We start from the raw sequence: 19,459 nt of genomic DNA on the forward strand, positions 1-19,459 counted from the left end.
TTTTGTTACGTTAGTCTTAATGTAACAATTTACACACTACCTCATAATGACAAAGCAAAAACATATATTTTTTAGAAACCCAGCCTAAAACCCCAAACGGCAAGCAATGCAGATGTAGAATCACGGTGGCTAGGAAAAACTCCCTAGAAAGGCAGAAACCCTAGAGAGGAACCAGGCTATGAGGGCTGGCCAGTCCTCTTCTGGCTGTGCCGGGTAGAGATTATAAACCTAGAGAGGAACCAGGCTATGAGGGCTGGCCAGTCCTCTTCTGGCTGTGCCGGGTAGAGATTATAAACCTAGAGAGGAACCAGGCTATGAGGGCTGGCCAGTCCTCTTCTGGCTGTGCCGGGTAGAGATTATAAACCTAGAGAGGAACCAGGCTAGAGATTATTAAAACCTAGAGAGGAACCAGGCTATGAGGGCTGGCCAGTCCTCTTCTGGCTGTGCCGGGTAGAGATTATAAACCTAGGAGGAACCAGGCTAGAGATTATAAACCTAGAGAGGAACCAGGCTATGAGGGCTGGCCAGTCCTCTTCTGGCTGTGCCGGGTAGAGATTATAAACCTAGAGAGGAACCAGGCTATGAGGGCTGGCCAGTCCTCTTCTGGCTGTGCCGGGTGGAGATTATAACAGAACATGACCAAGATGTTCATAGATGACCAGCCAAATAATTGTCACATTGGTTGTAGAGGGTGCAACAGGTCAGCACCTCAGGAGTAAATGTCAGTTGGCTTTTCATAGCCGATCAAGTGGCTTTGGCTCTAGGAGGTGTCTTGGTGGTTCCAAATGAATGATGGAGACCAATGTGTTCTTTGGGACCTTCAATGCTGTAGAATTTTGTTTGTGCGCTTTTCCAAATCCTGTTTAATCATTTGAATTGACCTCAGGTGGTCTCCAATCAAGTTTTAGAAACATCTCAAGGGATGATCAATGGAAACAGGATGCACCCGAGCTTAATTTCTTGTCTCCATAGCAAAAGGGTCTGAATACTTATGTAATTAAGGTATTTCTGTTTATTTTGGTGGGAAAAAAGTCAAGGGGTCTGAATACTTTCCCAATGTACTGTGCATGCGTACATATATACAAGCTGCTTTTTAAAGAAGTGAGCACAAAGAGGTCATGTCCTGCTACAGTTTGAAATTCATAACTCTTAAGTGGAGAGCAGGCCCAACACAGAAATCCCACACACACACACACACACACTTCACAATTTTTTTTTTTTTAGTAAGTGGCTTTGGCTGAGTTCATTTTTTTATTTTTTTTAAACTTCTCACTGTGTGTCTGGCTTTGTCCGAGGCCATGATTGCCAGTAAGGAGATTTAAACAGATTTGCATGGGTTGTCAACAGCCCAGCAGCTGAGCAGCGTGCTACACAACCTCACCAGCTCAATGCTTCTTTATGTTCGTCAGTTGTACGACTACTTTCACGGCCCTCCCGGTTCACAATGGACAGGCTTTGGTAGAGTACAGTATGGTCTATAATAATCGGATGAATGTGAACTCCGGTCAGGTGCAGTACATTCACCGTCTGTCCTAATTCACCTTAAAACACATTGCACATTGTCTTTTTTTAAGTGGTTTTAGTGGTTCAGTTTCTGCAGTATCGCCAGAGCACATACTTTCAGACATTCCCATGCTGTTACTTAGGCCTGAATCAAGAGTTGACTGTGACTGCTTTCCTAATGCCCACCCGCACATAACCGCTGCCCCCGCACATTGACTCTGTACCGTAATACCCTGTATATATCCTCCACATTGACTCTGTACCGTAATACCCTGTATATAGCCTCCACATTGACTCTGTACCGTAATACCCTGTATATAGCCTCCACATTGACTCTGTACCGGTACACCCTGTATATAGCCTCCACGTTGACTCTGTACCGGTACACCCTGTATATAGCCTCCACGTTGACTCTGTACCGGTACACCCTGTATATAGCCTCCACATAGACTCTGTACCGGTATAGTCCCACGACTGACTACCGGTACACCCTGTATATAGCCTCCACGTTGACTCTGTACCGGTACACCCTGTATATAGCCTCCACGTTGACTCTGTACCGGTACACTCCTGTATATGACCTCCACATAGACTCTGTACCAGTACACCCTGTATATAGCCTCCACATTGACTCTGTACCGGTACACCCTGTATATAGCCTCCACATTGACTCTGTACCGGTACACCCTGTATATAGCCTCCACATAGACTCTGTACCGGTACACCCTGTATATGACCTCCACATTGACTCTGTACCGGTACCCCCCACATGTTAACCCTCCATGTACCGGTACACCCTGTATATAGCCTCCACATTGACTCTGTACCGGTACCCCCTGTATATAGTCTCCACATTGACTCTGTACCGGTACGCCCTGTATATAGCCTCCACATTGCATTGACTCTGTACCGGTACACCCCTGTATATGACCTCCACATTGACTCTGTACCGGTACCCCCTGTATATAGTCTCCACATTGACTCTGTACCGGTACCCCCCTGTATATAGTCTCCACATTGACTCTGTACCGGTACACCCTGTATATAGCCTCCACATTGACTCTGTACCGGTACACCCTGTATATGACCTCCACATTGACTCTGTACCGGTACACCCCTGTATATGGTCTCCACATTGACTCTGTACCGGTACCCCCCTGTATATAGCCTCCACATTGACTCTGTACCGGTACCCCCCTGTATATAGCCTCCACATTGACTCTGTACCGGTACCCCCTGTATATAGTCTCCACATTGACTCTGTACCGGTACCCCTGTATATAGCCTCCACATTGCATTGACTCTGTACCGGTACACCCCTGTATATGACCTCCACATTGACTCTGTACCGGTACCCCCTGTATATAGTCTCCACATTGACTCTGTACCGGTACCCCCTGTATATAGTCTCCACATTGACTCTGTACCGGTACACCCTGTATATAGCCTCCACATTGACTCTGTACCGGTACCCCTGTATATGACCTCCACATTGACTCTGTACCGGTACACCCCTGTATATGGTCTCCACATTGACTCTGTACCGGTACCCCCTGTATATAGCCTCCACATTGACTCTGTACCGGTACCCCCTGTGTATATAGCCTCCACATTGACTCTGTACCGGTACCCCCTGTATATAGTCTCCACATTGACTCTGTACCGGTACCCCTGTATATAGCCTCCACATTGCATTGACTCTGTACCGGTACACCCTGTATATGACCTCCACATTGACTCTGTACCGGTACCCCCTGTATATAGCCTCCACATTGACTCTGTACCGGTACCCCCTGTATATAGTCTCCACATTGACTCTGTACCGGTACACCCTGTATATAGCCTCCACATTGACTCTGTACCGGTACACCCTGTATATAGCCTCCACATTGACTCTGTACCGGTACCCCTGTATATAGCCTCCACATTGATTGACTCTGTACCGGTACACCCCTGTATATGACCTCCACATTGACTCTGTACCGGTACCCCCTGTATATGGTCTGCACATTGACTCTGTACCGGTACCCCTGTATATAGTCTCCACATTGACTCTGTACCTGTACCACCCTGTATATAGCCTCCACATTGACTCTGTACCGGTACACCCTGTATATACCTCCACATTGACTCTGTACCGGTACCCCCTGTATATAGTCTCCACATTGACTCTGTACCGGTACACCCCCTGTATATAGCCTCCACATTGACTCTGTACCGGTACACCCTGTATATAGCCTCCACATTGACTCTGTACCGGTACACCCTGTATATAGTCTCCACATTGACTCTGTACCGGTACCCCTGTATATAGCCTCCACATTGACTCTGTACCGGTACACCCCTGTATATACCTCCACATTGACTCTGTACCGGTACCCCTGTATATAGCCTCCACATTGACTCTGTACCGGTACACCCTGTATATGACCTCCACATTGACTCTGTACCGGTACACCCTGTATATGGTCTGCACATTGACTCTGTACCGGTACACCCTGTATATAGCCTCCACATTGACTCTGTACCTGTACCACCCTGTATATAGCCTCCACATTGACTCTGTACCGGTACACCCTGTATATGACCTCCACATTGACTCTGTACCGGTACACCCTGTATATGGTCTGCACATTGACTCTGTACCGGTACCCCCTGTATATAGTCTGCACATTGACTCTGTACCTGTACCACTCTGTATATAGCCTCCACATTGACTCTGTACCTGTACCACCCTGTATATAGCCTCCACATTGACTCTGTACCGGTACACCCTGTATATAGCCTCCACATTGACTCTGTACCGGTACCCCCTGTATATAGTCTCCACATTGACTCTGTACCGGTACACCCTGTATATAGCCTCCACATTGACTCTGTACCGGTACACCCTGTATATAGCCTCCACATTGACTCTGTACCGGTACACCCTGTATATAGTCTCCACATTGACTCTGTACCGGTACACCCTGTATATAGCCTCCACATTGACTCTGTACCGGTACACCCTGTATATAGTCTCCACATTGACTCTGTACCGGTACCCCCTGTATATAGCCTCCACATTGACTCTGTACCGGTACCACCTGTATACAGTCTCGCTACTGTTATTTTAATGCTGCTCTTTAACTATTTGTTTACATTTTTTATTTTTTACTTAACCAACAATGCGGTTTTATGAAAAATAAGTGTTACGGGCTTGTCCGTAAGCATTTCACAAGTCTACTACACATTGTATTTGGCACATGACAAATACAATTTGATTTGAAATGGCACCTTATACCCTATATAGTACACTACTTTTAACCTTTGACCTATGGAGAACTTTAGAGGACTGAAGGTTTAGCAGCTTCATAATGTGATGTAATAACTTCCTAAATGAGATATCAGACAGGCTCAATAATGGGCTGTTATAACCTCCTAAATGAGATCAGACAGGCTCAATAATGGCCACTAAGCGTGTGCAAAGTTGTCATCAAGGCAAAGGGTACTTATATATTATATTAATATAAAATATATTTTGACTGGTTTTTTACACGATTCCTTATTTCATAGTTTTGTCTTCACTATTGTTCTACAATGTAGGACATCTTAAAAAGGAAAAACCTTTAAATGAGCAGGTGTTGACTGGTACTGTACATTTTTAGTGAGTGTTGCATTTTGTGCACAGAATTAGCCTTTTTTTTATTTTTTAAATGGAGAATAAGTGGTCCACTCAAGGGAGAGTATAGGGAGCCATTTGTGAGCCCGTGACTCGCTTTGACCCGGAAGGCGTTCCCTCTGCCAACGCCATGAGCCATTGGTGTTTCCGCCATGAGCCACAACGTATTCCTAGTTTGCTCTGCTAGTAGAATTGATGGGGATAAAAAAAAAATATGAATACATGGCTCCGTGTGGAGTTATTAGTTCATTTTTAGGAGACTCGTTAAATCCTAACGACGACCCAGGTCTGCTTCCCAAATGTCACCTCGGTCCCTATACATTGCGTTACTGTTGTCCAGAGCCCGTAAGGTTTTGATCCACAGTAGAGTACTACATTATTATTTTTTTTAAATGTTTAACCTTTATTTAACCAGGCAAGTCAGTTAAGAACAAATTCTTATTTTCAATGACGGCCTGGGAACAGTGGGTTAACTGCCTTGTTCAGGGGCAGAACGACAGATTTTGTACCTTGTCAGCTCGGGGATTTGAACATGAAACCTTTCGGTTACTAGTCCAATGCTCTAACCACTAGGCTACCCTGCCGCCCCATAGAGAACGAGGTGCTGTTTGGGACGCAACCAAGAGGTTAAGTAGACATCTTTATTGATGGCTGTACAAGGCAGCCCTTGATTGTGATGTCCATCTTTTTTTGTTGTTTCTACAGAGCTGCCGCCCACAACAGGCCCGGCCAAGGTGGTGAAGGCCCCAAATCCCCGGCCTCGGAGAGGAGGAAAGGTAACAATCCACCTACTGCTGGCCAATCCATTGCCTGTGTGTGTATTTAGAAACAGGCCATGCTTCCTGGTATGCAAATTATTAGAAACCTCTAAAGTACTTCATTCACACCGTTTTGGATGTTTTTTTCTCTCCCTTTGTTGTACAATAGGACCTATTCTGGACCACACCCTGTTGATTGATGTTGTGGAGCTTTAATATGATCAGCATGAAGTCATGTTTGTCTTTCTCTCTCTCTGTCCCTATGGGGCCCCCTCGGTCTTTCTCTCTGTCCCTATGGGGCCCCCTCGGTCTTTCTCTCTGTCCCTATGGGGCCCCCTCGGTCTTTCTCTCTGTCCCTATGGGGCCCCCTCGGTCTTTCTCTCTGTCCCTATGGGGCCCCCTCGGTCTTTCTCTCTGTCCCTATGGGGCCCCCTCGGTCTTTCTCTCTGTCCCTATGGGGCCCCCTCTCTTTCTCTGTCTGTCCCTATGGGGCCCCCTCTTTCTTTCCCTCCCCCTCTCTCTCTCTGTCCCTATGGGGCCCCCTCGGTCTTTCTCTCCCTATGGGGCCCCCTCTCTCTCTCTCTCTCTCTGTCCCTATGGGGCCCCCTCGGTCTTTCTCTCTCTCTCTCTGTCCCTATGGGGCCCCCTCGGTCTTTCTCTCTCTCTCTGTCCCTATGGGGCCCCTCTCTCTCTTTCCCTCTCCCCTCTCTCTCTGTCCCTATGGGGCCCCCCCCCGGTCTTTCTCTCTCTCTCTCTCTCTCTGTCCCTATGGGGCCCCCTCGGTCTTTCTCGCTCTCTCTCTCTCTGTCCCTATGGGGCCCCCTCGGTCTCTCTCTCTCTCTCTCTCTCTCCTGTCCCTATGGGGCCCCCTCGGTCTCTCTCTCTCTCTCTCTCTCTGTCCCTATGGGGCCCCCTCGGTCTCTCTCTCTCTCTCTGTCCCTATGGGGCCCCCTCGGTCTTTCTCTCTCTCCCTCTCTCTCTCTCTCTCTGTCCCTATGGGGCCCCCTTGGTCTTTCTCTCTGTCCCTATGGGGCCCTCTCTCTCTCTGTCCCTATGGGGCCCCCTCGGTCTTTCTCTCTGTCCCTATTGGGGCCCCCTCGGTCTTTCTCTGGGGCCCCCTCTGTCCCTATGGGGCCCCCTCGGTCTTTCTCTCTCTCTCTATCCCCTATGGGGCCCCCTCGGTCTTTCTCTCTCTCTCTCTCTGTCCCTATGGGGCCCCCTCGGTCTTCTCTCTCTCTGTCCCTATGGGGCCCCCTCGGTCTTTCTCTCTCTCTCTCTCTCTGTCCCTATGGGGCCCCCTCTTTCTCGCTCTCTCTCTGTCCCTATGGGGCCCCCTCGGTCTTTCTCTCTCTCTCTCTCTCTGTCCCTATGGGGCCCCCTCTGTCTTTCTCTCTCTGTCCCTATGGGGCCCCCTCGGTCTTTCTCTCTCTCTGTCCCTATGGGGCCCCCTCTGTCTTTCTCTCTCTCTCTCTCTCTGTCCCTATGGGGCCCCCGGTCTCGGTCCCTTTCTCTCTCTCTCTCTCTCTCTCTCTCTCTCCCTATGGGGCCCCCTCGGTCTTTCTCGCTCTCTCTCTCTCTGTCCCTATGGGGCCCCCTCGGTCTCTCTCTCTCTCTCTGTCCCTATGGGGCCCCCTCGGTCTCTCTCTCTCTCTGTCCCTATGGGGCCCCCTATGGGGCCCCCTCGGTCTTTCTCTCTCTCTCTCTGTCCCTATGGGGCCCCCTCTGTCTTTCTCGATCTCTCTCTCTCTGTCCCTATGGGGCCCCCTCGGTCTTTCTCTCTCTCTCTCTCTGTCCCTATGGGGCCCCCTCGGTCTCTCTCTCTCTCTCTGTCCCTATGGGGCCCCCTCGGTCTCTCTCTCTCTCTCTGTCCCTATGGGGCCCCCTCGGTCTTTTTCTCTCTGTCCCTATGGGGCTTGGTCAAAAGTATTGCACTATATAGGGAATAGGGTGCTATAGTAGTGCACTATATAGGGGTTAGGTTCCCATTCGGGACAAACTCTCTAAACAGTGTTACATTCCTTGGATGTTTTTTATTCTTTTTTTTTTAGGTTGGGGATTTTGGAGATGCTATGAACTGGCCAACACCAGGGGAGATCGCAACTAAAGAGACGCAGGTAATTCAGCGCCCGGAGATCTGCTCACAGACAGACACACAGACACACACACACAAACACAGACAGACACACACACACACACCGGTGGCCAGTTAAGTAGGGTACTGTTTGCTGTAGTAGTGAACACACAGCCTCTCTTAGATATCAGGTTTCCCTGAAGAAGTTTGTCTCAAAACATCTGTACGTAACAGAAGGTAAGCTTGGCATAGAGGAACCACCTTTATCCGCTTGAATTAAATAGTAGCTAGCAAGATGGAGATCAAGGAGTTGCTGTTTTTATAGAGTGTATTTCACAGGTGGCTGGTTGGCATCAACGACCTTCACTTAAACCACTTAAACTAACATTTTTCCTGCAAACTTGGGTTTTGAAATCGCAACTTTCTGGCATGTCTGCCTCGTTATTTGTTTGAGAGTGTTGTCTGTCTGAAGAGAAACCCCAACCCCAGAATAAATATATTTTTCTTATCCCAAGTTGACGAACGAGTCCCGTCATTGAAACTAGATCCTAGTTACTGCTGTTGCCCAGGGTCGGGTTTTGGAGACTAGAGAACACACAGCTCTTGTTTATTCAGAAGGTTTACTGGACCTCTCTCTACAGACAGACAGCCTCAACCAATCACTTTGACTTATCAATGAATAATACCTCGTAGAGCAGAAGGCGTGTTCTTATTCCTCATTGGTGGGGAAACAACAGTGTGCAGGCTAGGCGGAGATGCAGAGTTTGATACCTCTTAGAGCAGGAGATGTGTTCTTACACCTCATTGGTGGGGAAAAAGCAGAGTTTGAGGAACAACACAGGAGAGGAGAATAGTCACTAGGAGGATGAGACGTAAATAAAGTTGGCTCTCTATATCCCCCCCTGATTATGACGCTGCCGTGGGTGTTTTGTGGTGGTGGTGGTGGGGGGTGTGTAATTGTAGAACGCTTTCAAACAAGTGACTCGACTGGCTCTTTTGTCTCTTAGGTGGCTACACAGTGGGACTACTTGAGGCTGTTCATAGCATGATTGGGTTGTCCTAAATGGCAACCTATTCTCTACATAGTGTAAGAAAATAGTCTATTTTGAGAGCACACTTGACTATGGCCCTGCAGTTAGAAAAATGCCCCTCTTTCCCCTTCCCAGAAAAAAATCCCCTCTTCCTGCCCCTTCCCGAGAGGTATAGGACCCCCACCCCCACCCCGAGAGATCGACTTGAGGGCAAACATGAACTCCAAGACAGCACTGCAGGCTTAAATACACATCTGAGACTGGTAGAGGGACTCTGAGCTGTAGCAGTGCAGTCAGCTGAGGCATCCATATGATCCAACCTTCATTTCCCTCAGGTGCTGGGTACCACGGATGGCGGATGCAACTCATTTGTGACCTCTTACAGTAGCATAACCCTGCAGGCTATTTCTGACAACTGGGATCGGGGAGATAGTTCCTCACTGGCAGAGTGACCGGAGTATAAACCCCTTTTTTAGACAGGTGGGATGGGGGGGGTGTGAGGCAAGGAGCGGCTGCTACGTACGTTCTGCCAGGCTAGCGCAGGCCTGAGGAGATGTAGGTCAGAGCAGGGCTAGGAATAACCAGGCCTGGACGGGTCCCTATAGATGGGATGTCCTTTTAGGGATCCCCACAATAACCCACGGACCTCTGCTGCTATTCTGGGGGGTTGTCGGCGACCAAACTTTTCCAAACGTTGCTAAATCAGTCAGTTACTTGAAAAATGAGGTATCAGAATTGGATATTTTTTGTACTTTTTAAAGCTTTTTGAAATTAGGTTGGCTGTTTTTCCCAGAAAGGCTGTGAAGGTTTTGGTTCAGTACTGCAATGAAACTAAAGCTTTAGTATTGTCATTACTATGTCCCCAAGGGCCATTGTATCTTTTTGACAAGACAACTTCACTGCCCACAATTTCCTATGAGAATTGTTCAGTTATTTTTAAGGTGATTTTTTTTTTTTTTTTTTTTTCTAGAATTTGTTGGATTTGAGGTTAACCCTTAAAGGTTGTGTACTCAGTGGTTAGGTTTGTGTTGGGTGGAGGGCCTGAATGTAGAATGCCACACCTCAACTATCACAACCCTCCCCAGACACCAAACCTTTATTCTCATTCTGTGGTGTTTTGTGTACTCTTTAGAATCATGCCTGTAAAATGAGAATGTTTTCTGTAGAATTCTGTCCATATAAGGTCAACAAATTCTATAGAATGAATCGGCATTCTTGCTCTGTTAGTTTTCGATGACATGTCAGAAGGAGTCTCATAACAATGATGAATTCCATACAATTTTCAATACACATTTCAGCTACATGGTATTGCAACACACGTCTATACACCATCATCATCTATCATTGTCTGTGTGTGTGTGTGTGTGTTGTTTGAAATGGCATTTAAAAAAAAAATATATATATATTTTCATCCAGGACGCAATCCTGTAATTGGGATTGCGCCCTTATCCTAAAATACCTTCCCTTCTGTCCCCCCTGTGCTCAGATTGAAGTTGTGACTGGGATTGTGTCATGCCCCATGCCTGTCAGGCAGGTCAGAGAGGTGAGCTCCCCACGGAGATCCCCAGTAAGTTCACCCTTCACATGGACCTGAAGCAGCCTGGTCTAGGAGCCTCCACGGCCTCCTGGCTTCCGTAGAACCTGAATGACCTGAACCAAAAGGATACTCCGTAGGAGTATAGTGGGGGGGGACGTTAACCAATCAAAAAGCTTGCTTGGGAGTTTATTATAATAATAATTGACGAGATGGTTGCATGGACCCTGATTTTTTTTTTTTAAACTCCTGGGTTGAACAGAACTATGGAGACCCAGCATGAGAATGGTTTAGGTCCAACCGTAAACTTTGTGGATGTCCAGACGGAGTATGATGGTGGAACGGCCTGCTGGTAGGGTGAACATAGCCATTGGAAAGCTTGATGAGTGGTTTCGATTTAACTTCCAATCGCACAAAAGGAATCATGTATTTCTTCAGAAATTGGTATCCGCTTTGCTGTGGCCACACAAGAAAATTAGCATTATATTAGTTTTTCAGAGTGCTCAGTGGACGTTAACTTCCCATTTTAGGCTATTGGTTTTCCGTTAGTTTGCTCATTCATACTTACTAATGTTAACAGCTCTATTCTGGTTCCTGTTCAAATACAGGAAAGTATACAGTTCTTCTATTTGAATGAGATTTACAAAGGTTTGTATAGCGAGTGAGTTATCTAACACATTTGAATGGACATGCCTATTCCAGTGCGTTGTTAGGGGTGTCTCTGCTCACTATCTGACTGGTTTTGTTGTTGTTTGTTGTGTGGATTACTTTCATTTTTTTTTTGCGACATGAAGAAAAAGGGAGAGAAGAAGAAGAAGAGAAAAAAAACGACATTTTGAAATGCGTGTAGTACAAGTGGGAGAAATGACTAGGCACCTCGTCTTGCCAAACGAACCCTTCAACTGAATGCTTTGCATGGTCTTCCTATGCAAAGTGCCCCCTGATAGAAGTTATTTAACTTAGCGAGGTGAGCTCAAACATCCCAAGTGAACTAAACTTGCATTTTAATTTGACTTACGTCTCAAATGGACACACTGCATGACTAATTGAGCAGAGGTGATTAAACACAGGATCTGCAACTGTCTCTCGGCAGCTTTCTGGCCATGTCAAGACTTGGCAGTTTAATGCTGTTTTTCTATTCTGATCTTGGAATTCCGAACACGCGTGTGTCTAAACTTTAGGTTTAAATGTGTCTGTCATATCCACATAGTGGATTCCCCCTTTTCCCTGCACTATATTCAAATGCCCAGTATGCATACTGCAAATGGTGGATCAGGCTAAATATGATGACACAACTTGACGGCAGTAGCAAAACCTCTGTAGCTAGCTAGCGAGCTAGCTGGCAACGCTAAAGGGATTGCAAACAGGTTCCCATAACTGTAGCCAAACAAATATATATATATTTTTTAAATAAATGTTAGCTTGCTGGCTAGCAAAACATGTTCCGCACACGCTAGGAACGTATTTCTTCAACATTATAATGAAAATGAGCATGTCGCATAAATTAAATCTAAAAATGTATTAAATTAAACAGACGGGACCATTCAGGATAATCCACCTCAGTCTTCTGAATGTCTAAACCCTGAGGTAGTTAAATTTTTCATCTGAACAATTAAGCCATTTTTATACTAAAGACGCACCAGAATAGCTCCCAAGAGGCGTTGCCGTTCCCTGAGTGTGGCCCAGTCTCAATCTTGACTTAAATTTGCTTAAAAATCTGAGACGCGGTTTGAATGTGTTCTGTCCTGCCAGACTCTGTTTTTTTTAAAACGTAATGTTCAAATAAGCTAAACCATAGTCTGTCACATCACATAACCATCGGCGGCGGCTGACCCGATCGGAAATATCGCCCAGCCCTACTCACTAATCGTAACCCCCAGGACAGGTTGTGTCCCAGAACAAGAAGGAATTAGAACTGTATTTCTTTGTTGGTTTCTTTTCCTCGTGTTGTACTTTTTAAGAGTACCACACGGGGTGAATCACAACTTCTCCCATGTTAGCTACGTTTCCATCCAATTGGAGACCGATTGTCATGCTAATATTTTAAAATCATTTAGATCCCCATCATGCAATGTGATTATTTTTCTTCCCTATCCCGTGCTATCCAGCTCAATGGTGCTCTCTCACGGGGGAGGGGAGAGAATCACGTGTGTGTGTGTGTGTGTCACAAACGGCAGACTCCACTGCGAAGCACATGGTGAGATTGTGGACTCCTAAATTGATAGTGCAGTTTGTATATAGGAGATTTTACAACTAGCTGGCTACTTCTCATGCTGATATTGACTTTTGTATTGTGTGTAGCAGCTAGCTAGCTAGCTAGCTGCTACACACAATGTAGTAACATACACAACATAGTGTATCTAGCTAGCAACACACTGTATATGGACATCCCTTCCAATTAGTAGATACGCCTACTTCAGCCACACCATGAGCAAATAGCCATGCAATCTCCATAGACAAACACTGGCAGTAGAATGGCCTTACTGAAGAGCTCAGTGACTTTCAACGTGGCACTGTCATAGGATGCCACCTTTCCAACAAGTCAGTTCGTCAAATTTCTGCCCTACTAGAGCTTTCCCCTGGTCAACTGTAAGTGATGTTATTGTGAAGTGGAAACGTCTAGGAGCAACAACGGCTCAGCCGCGAAGTGGTAGGCAGATTCCAGGAGAACACTACCTACCCCAATGCACAGTGCCAACTGTAAAGTTTGGTGGAGAAGGAATAATGGTCTGGGGCTGTTTTTCATGGTTCAGGCTAGGGCCCTTAGTTCTAGTGAAGGGAAATCGTAATGCTACAGCATACAATGTCATTCTAAAAGATTCTGTTATTCCAACTTTGTGGCAAGTTTGGGGAAGGCCCTTTCCTGTTTCAGCATGACAAAGCCCCCATGCACAAAGCGAGGTCCATAGAGTAATGGTTTGTTGAGATCGGTGTGGAAGAACTCGACTGGCCTGCACAGAGCCCCGACCTCAACCCCATTGAACACCTTTGGAATGAATTGGAACTCCGATTGCAAGCCAGGTCTGACCGCTCAACATCAGTGCCCATCCTCACTAATAATCTTGTGGCTGAATGGAAGCAAGGCCCCGCAGCAATGATCCAACATCTAGTGGAAAGCCTTCCCAGAAGAGTGGAGGCTGTTCTAGCAGCAATGATCCAACATCTAGTGGAAAGCCTTCCCAGAAGGCTGTTCTAGCAGCGAAGGGGGGGACCAACCACTACCTGGTCATGTAGTACAGCTAGCTAGCCAGCCCAGAGAGCGAGCATTGCATTATGGGCTTTGTCGTCAACTTGAGCTGCAACAGATTTCCAAACTGTTTTTCACATGCTGCTACCAACTTGATTTATAATGCAGTGTTTCCCCTATATGCATCTAGCAGCAATGGCGCACTGCTACTGTTTAAATTGTTGCCGCCAATACATTTTCAAAATTGTGAAACATTTTCAGTGTAAACCGTAAACGACTAAAACCATATTTTAAATTGCTCCAATATATTTTTATATACAATCTTTTTTTCATTTTCTTTCTCCTCTGAGATCATCTTTGAGAACGAACAATCATCAAAATATATTTTTTTTTAAACGTGACAGTCAGAATCTAAAATGTCCCGGGGCATTCGGGTCCCGGGTCTCCCCCCACACACACACACACACAGCTACGCTAACGTCAAAATGTAATATTTGTTGACAAATATTCTCAAGTAGTGTTGTTTTTCTCACTGTAAATCATTGGAATGAATGGTTTCGTGTGGTTTCTCCTCGGTGTACTGTAGGTGACCTGTGACCTGTAACCTTAATGTTAGTCTCAAACGGCTCCTTATTTCCTATTTATTGCGTTACTTTTGACCGGGGACCACATCGAGAACAAGGTGCCATTAGGAATGCACACTAAGTGATGCTCCTAAACCTGGTTGTTGGAAGAGGAAGAAAATAAATTTTAAAAAACCCTGCTGGAAATATTGTACCTTGTGTTAACCTACTCCCCAGGCCCCTAAGAAGCCCGTGGTTAAGAAAGAGTGGAAAGAGAAACGTGACACCAACGAAGAAAGCAAGGAGAACCAGAAGGCCAAGTCGGACGACTCTGGAGAGGAGAAGAACGGAGACGACGACTCTCAGAAGAATGGACAGAAGAAAAAAGGTGGGTGACTTTTGACCTCTTTAAAAATATATATTTTTAACTAAACTACAGAGTGTATGAAAAGTGCATTTTCACATATGTAGACACTGGAGGTGGTGAATATGAGGTTAAAAAGTGGTGGAATTCCCCTTGAAGAAGTTTTTACAGGGCTCAGGGTAAACAGACGGTAGGACATCCGACCTTAGGGCTTTTACACAGAACAAGTGTTTGTCTGAACACACAAACTATAACAAATAGCCAGTCATTGTGTTAACATCAATGATGTCGTGACTTGATTAACAGTATTCGGAAAAGCTGTCGTTATATGTTAATTGACACTCATGCTGTAGGCCTAAACAATGTAGGAAGATCCATTTCCACTTGAGGAAAATGAATTGTGTTTACTAAATGTTTTGCATGGTGCAGGTCCCAGTCTGGCTTTGTAGTGACTACTACTCCGGGTCTAACCCTCACTGAGGCGATGCAGGCAGGGAGATGTTTTGGCAGTAACTAAGGGTTGAAATTCCACCAGTCTGCCAGCCAGCGAGTGTTTTCTGACCTTCGGAATGAGGTTTTTCCTGACTCACTAGAGGGAGAGCGAGAAACTTGCCTCTTTCTGGCCCTGCAATGCTCTTATTCCTCCCTTCCTTTTCACCCCCGAGCACCCTGTCTTCAAAAGTTTCCCTTCGGGCAAACGGTTCAGGTCAATCGCAACCAAAACCTCCTGTCACCCCTCCCCCCGCGCTGTGGCCCTCACCAACCGCCCACCTGGTCCACGTTTATCTTCCTACTTGGACTTTGCACCCTGCACTTTCATCCTACAACTACACTCAGCACTGCCTTAGACCTCTGCCACTGACAGTCTGTGTCTGTGTGTGTGTCTGTGTGTGTGTGTGTGTGTGTTCCTCTTTCGGGCTCTGCAATGCTCTTTTTGTTTCTCGCGATCTCCCTCCCTTTATCCATCCCTCCCTTTTATATAAATGCAACATGTAAAGTGTTGGTTTTAACGAGCTGAAATAAAATTACCCAGAATTGTTCCAAACGCACAAAAAAAAAATATATATTTCTCTCAAAATGTGCACCGATTTGTTTACATCCCTGTTAGTGAACAGTTCTTTCTTGCCAAGATAATCCATCCACCTGACAGGTGTGGCATATCAAGAAGCAGATTAAACGGCATGATCATTACACAGGTGCACCTTGTGCTGGGGACAATAAAAGGCCGCTCGAAAATATGCAGTTTTGTCACACAACACAATGCCACCTGTCTCGTGTTTTGAGGGAGCGTGGAATTGGCAAGCTGACTACAGGAATGTCCACCAGAGCTGTTGCCAGAGAATTAAATGTTCATTTTCTCTTCCATAAGACCCCTCCAATGTCGTTTTAGAGAATTTGGCAGTACGTCCAACCGGCCTTACAACCACAGACCACGTGTAACCACGCCAGCTCAGGACCTGCAACCATCCTGCTTCTTCACACACGAGAGATATATGGTTATTCCTGTGACTGTAGTCATTTGGCTGACCAAAAAATGTCACCCAAAATTCCTAAATGAGCATCACAACCCTAATCTCTACACATAGTTGTAATGTAATTTATAGTGCAGTCTGTAGTGTTTATAGCTTCAGTGTTCATAGTGCCGTCTGTAGTGTTTATAGCTTGTGTACATACTATATGTGGATATATATATATATATATATATAACTTTGCAGCACATGTATTTGGAGAAATAAATATGATTTGTTATTCTCTCACCTACCCCCTTCAGCAGACAGGGCCACGTCACTCTTACTCTCCCAGAGTGCACTGTCAAGAGTGACGTGGCCCTGTGCCTATCTGCTGACGGTGTAGGTGAGAATCGCCACAGTCCAACGTGCTCGCTCTAGTCCCCTGCCCTCGAGCACACTCCACTAACAGAGCACTGACACCGCCAACTGGCCAGCGAGGGAACTACACCCCTGGCTGAATAAAACATGGGGGGGGGCACTATTCCAGCAATTACAAAACGGATTAGTTTGTGTGGGGGGGGCACTATTCCAGCATTACAAAACGGATTAGTTTGTGTGGGGGTGGCACTGTTCCAGCATTACAAAACAGATTAGTTTGTGCAGAAGACAGTAAAACGTGAGGTGTTTATTTTAATTGTCCGTGTCTTTATCAGATTTCTCAATAGGGTTTAGAGTTCCAGAGGTGAAACCTAATAGGCCCACTGGGAGAAGTTACAGCGCTTGTTCAGTGCTGCTCTGTCGTCCCCCCCCCCTCGCAACATCAACTAGTTTCCTACTATCCCGGTCTGCCTGCATCTCACGCTTGGTCTGACACTAATCAACACTTGGTATTGTGTAAATGTGACAGACAGGTGCCGCTCTAACGTGTGTGTGTGTGTGTGTGTGTGTGTAGGGAACAAGCACAAGTGGGTGCCGTTGATGATGGAGGTGAAGTCCGAGGGGCCCAGAGAGCGCTCTGCATCCAGGAACAACACCCGCCAGAACGAGGTTCCCAGGATGCCCCCCAACAACAGGAACGACCTCCGAGGTGACTGACATCACCCAGCGCCAGCCTGACCCCTTATGTCAGCCTGGTTGGGTACCATATGGCTCCTAGTGCACTACTATTCCCTGTATAGTCCACTACTATAGCACCCTATTCCCTATATAGTGCACTACTATAGCACCCTATTCCCTATATAGTGCACTACTATAGCACCCTGTTCCCTATATAGTGCACTACTATAGCACCCTGTTCAGTCTTCCCTTCAGAAAATATTCACACTCCTTTACTTTTTCTACATTTACATTTGATACAGCCTGAATTTAATATAGATTAAATTGAGATTTTTTTGTGGGGGGCATTGATCTACACACAGTACCCCAAGTGGAATTGTGTTTTTAGACATTTATTTTTACAAATGAAAAGCTGACATGTTAGTCCATAAGTTTTTAACCTCTTTGGTATGGCGAGCCTAAATCAGGTCAGGAGTACAAATGTGCTTAACAAGTCACACAATAAGTTGCATCGACTCATTCCGTGTGCAATATGTGGTTCATGTGATTTTTGATTGACCAGCTCATCTCTGTACCCCACTCATACAATTATCTGTAAGGTCTCTCAGTCCAGCAGTGAATTTCAAAGGAAACTGTTCAGGGATTTCACTGAGGCCAATGGTGACTTTAAAATGCGGTGATAGGGGAGAACTTGACCTGGATGTGGTCTGGTCCCAGTTAAATAAATCAATAAAATATATATATATATATATATATACACACACACACACACACACACACACACAAAGACTCACAGCTGTAATCGTTGCCAAAGGTAATTCTAACATGTATTGACTTAGGGGGTTGAATACTTATGTAATCCAAATAGTTTTTATTTATTTGTATTTAATCTTCTTTTTTTTTTAAATGTTTATTTTTTAATTTTTTTACACGTGATAAAGGATCTTCCGTGTTGACATTCGTGTTTTGTGTAGATTGCTGTGAAAAAAAAAAAAAAAACACTTAACTCTATTTTAAGTCAAGAGGTGTGAATACTTTCTGAAGGCATTGTAGTGCATTAAATCTGACTGATGGATGGATAGGTGCAGTGGTGATTTTAGCATATAAATGGGGCCAAAGGGGGATGGATAGGTGCAGTGGTGATTTTAGCATATAAATGGGGCCAAAGGGGATGGATAGGTGCAGTGGTGATTTTAGCATATAAATGGGGCCAAAGGGGGATGGATAGGTGCAGTGGTGATTTTAGCATATAAATGGGGCCAAAGGGGGATGGATAGGTGCAGAGGGGATTTTAGCATATAAATGGGGCCAAAGGGGGATGGATAGGTGCAGTGGTGATTTTAGCATATAAATGGGGCCAAAGGGGGATGGATAGGTGCAGTGGTGATTTTAGCATATAAATCCTGTTGGGGACAAAGAAAATACAAAATTTGGGGTGCATGCCAGCAAATCCTCTACTCTACACAACACTAAACAATACATTAATTGCACTATAACGGTAACAAACGGTGCCCACAAACTGTTAGGGCCGACATAAACCTGTCCCAACAGCAGAGCTTTCTTTACAGCAACATGGAGTGAATCCTTAACACTGCTACACCTGGTTATCAGTGGAGCCTTGTCTGGCAGCGACAGTTCATTCAGCCTCATTAACTGCCTTTAAAAAAAAAAAACATAGTTGATATGGCGGACTTGTTTTAAACAAATGTAGTTTCTGCTGACAATTGAGATGTACAAACTATGGAATAATGGGACGATGAGCGGATACGAGACAATTTGTAATTTCGATTGAGACGTTAATGAGCGAGCTAGGCTGGACGTAACGTTAGTCAATGTAACTATTTGTTTAGCACTTTTTAAATGTACAGAGACAGAATTCATAACATGGGCCATTCTTAGTGTTCTCCAAGTCAGAACCGTGGGATAACTAAAGGGGACATATAAACACACAATGAAAGTGATGTACAATATTCGATGATTACATTTCTCTAAAACAGGTTATAGGCTATATGTGCACCACCACCAAATTAATAGGTGAAAGTCCACATTAAGTACACAATAATGAGAAAATATTTTTAAAAGGGTGTACCCTTGTGGTGTTTCTGTACTGCACGTTCTGATTATTTTAAAGGACCCTGTATCTTAGTCCTATATCTTACCTTAGAAGTGTTAACTTCAAGCGGACTAGGATCTAGAGTTGCAATGTCCCATAAATTGAATGTCCAAATAAAGTATTTACGCAAAATAAGTTTTGCAGCGACACAATCCAAAAGGTATGCT

General features: G+C 45.4%; 1 protein-coding gene across 6 annotated transcripts in view; it reads left to right on the forward strand.

Moving 5' to 3' along the window:
- Nucleotides 1–19,459, forward strand: part of larp1 (La ribonucleoprotein 1, translational regulator) — a 59,067-nt gene that overhangs the window by 16,149 nt on the left and 23,459 nt on the right. For 4 of the 6 annotated variants that reach the window (XM_042309598.1, XM_042309600.1, XM_042309601.1 and 1 more), the window contains exons 2-6: nucleotides 5,870–5,940; nucleotides 7,971–8,036; nucleotides 10,511–10,591; nucleotides 14,546–14,696; nucleotides 17,076–17,210. In XM_042309598.1, the coding sequence (XP_042165532.1) occupies nucleotides 5,870–5,940; nucleotides 7,971–8,036; nucleotides 10,511–10,591; nucleotides 14,546–14,696; nucleotides 17,076–17,210 (504 nt within the window). The remainder of the gene's footprint in view (nucleotides 1–5,869; nucleotides 5,941–7,970; nucleotides 8,037–10,510; nucleotides 10,592–14,545; nucleotides 14,697–17,075; nucleotides 17,211–19,459) is intronic. The other 2 variants (XM_042309602.1, XM_042309603.1) reach the window with 2 other exon arrangements.

This window comes from Oncorhynchus tshawytscha, linkage group LG30, assembly GCF_018296145.1.
Source record: "Oncorhynchus tshawytscha isolate Ot180627B linkage group LG30, Otsh_v2.0, whole genome shotgun sequence".
NCBI classification, from domain to species: Eukaryota; Metazoa; Chordata; class Actinopteri; order Salmoniformes; family Salmonidae; genus Oncorhynchus; species Oncorhynchus tshawytscha.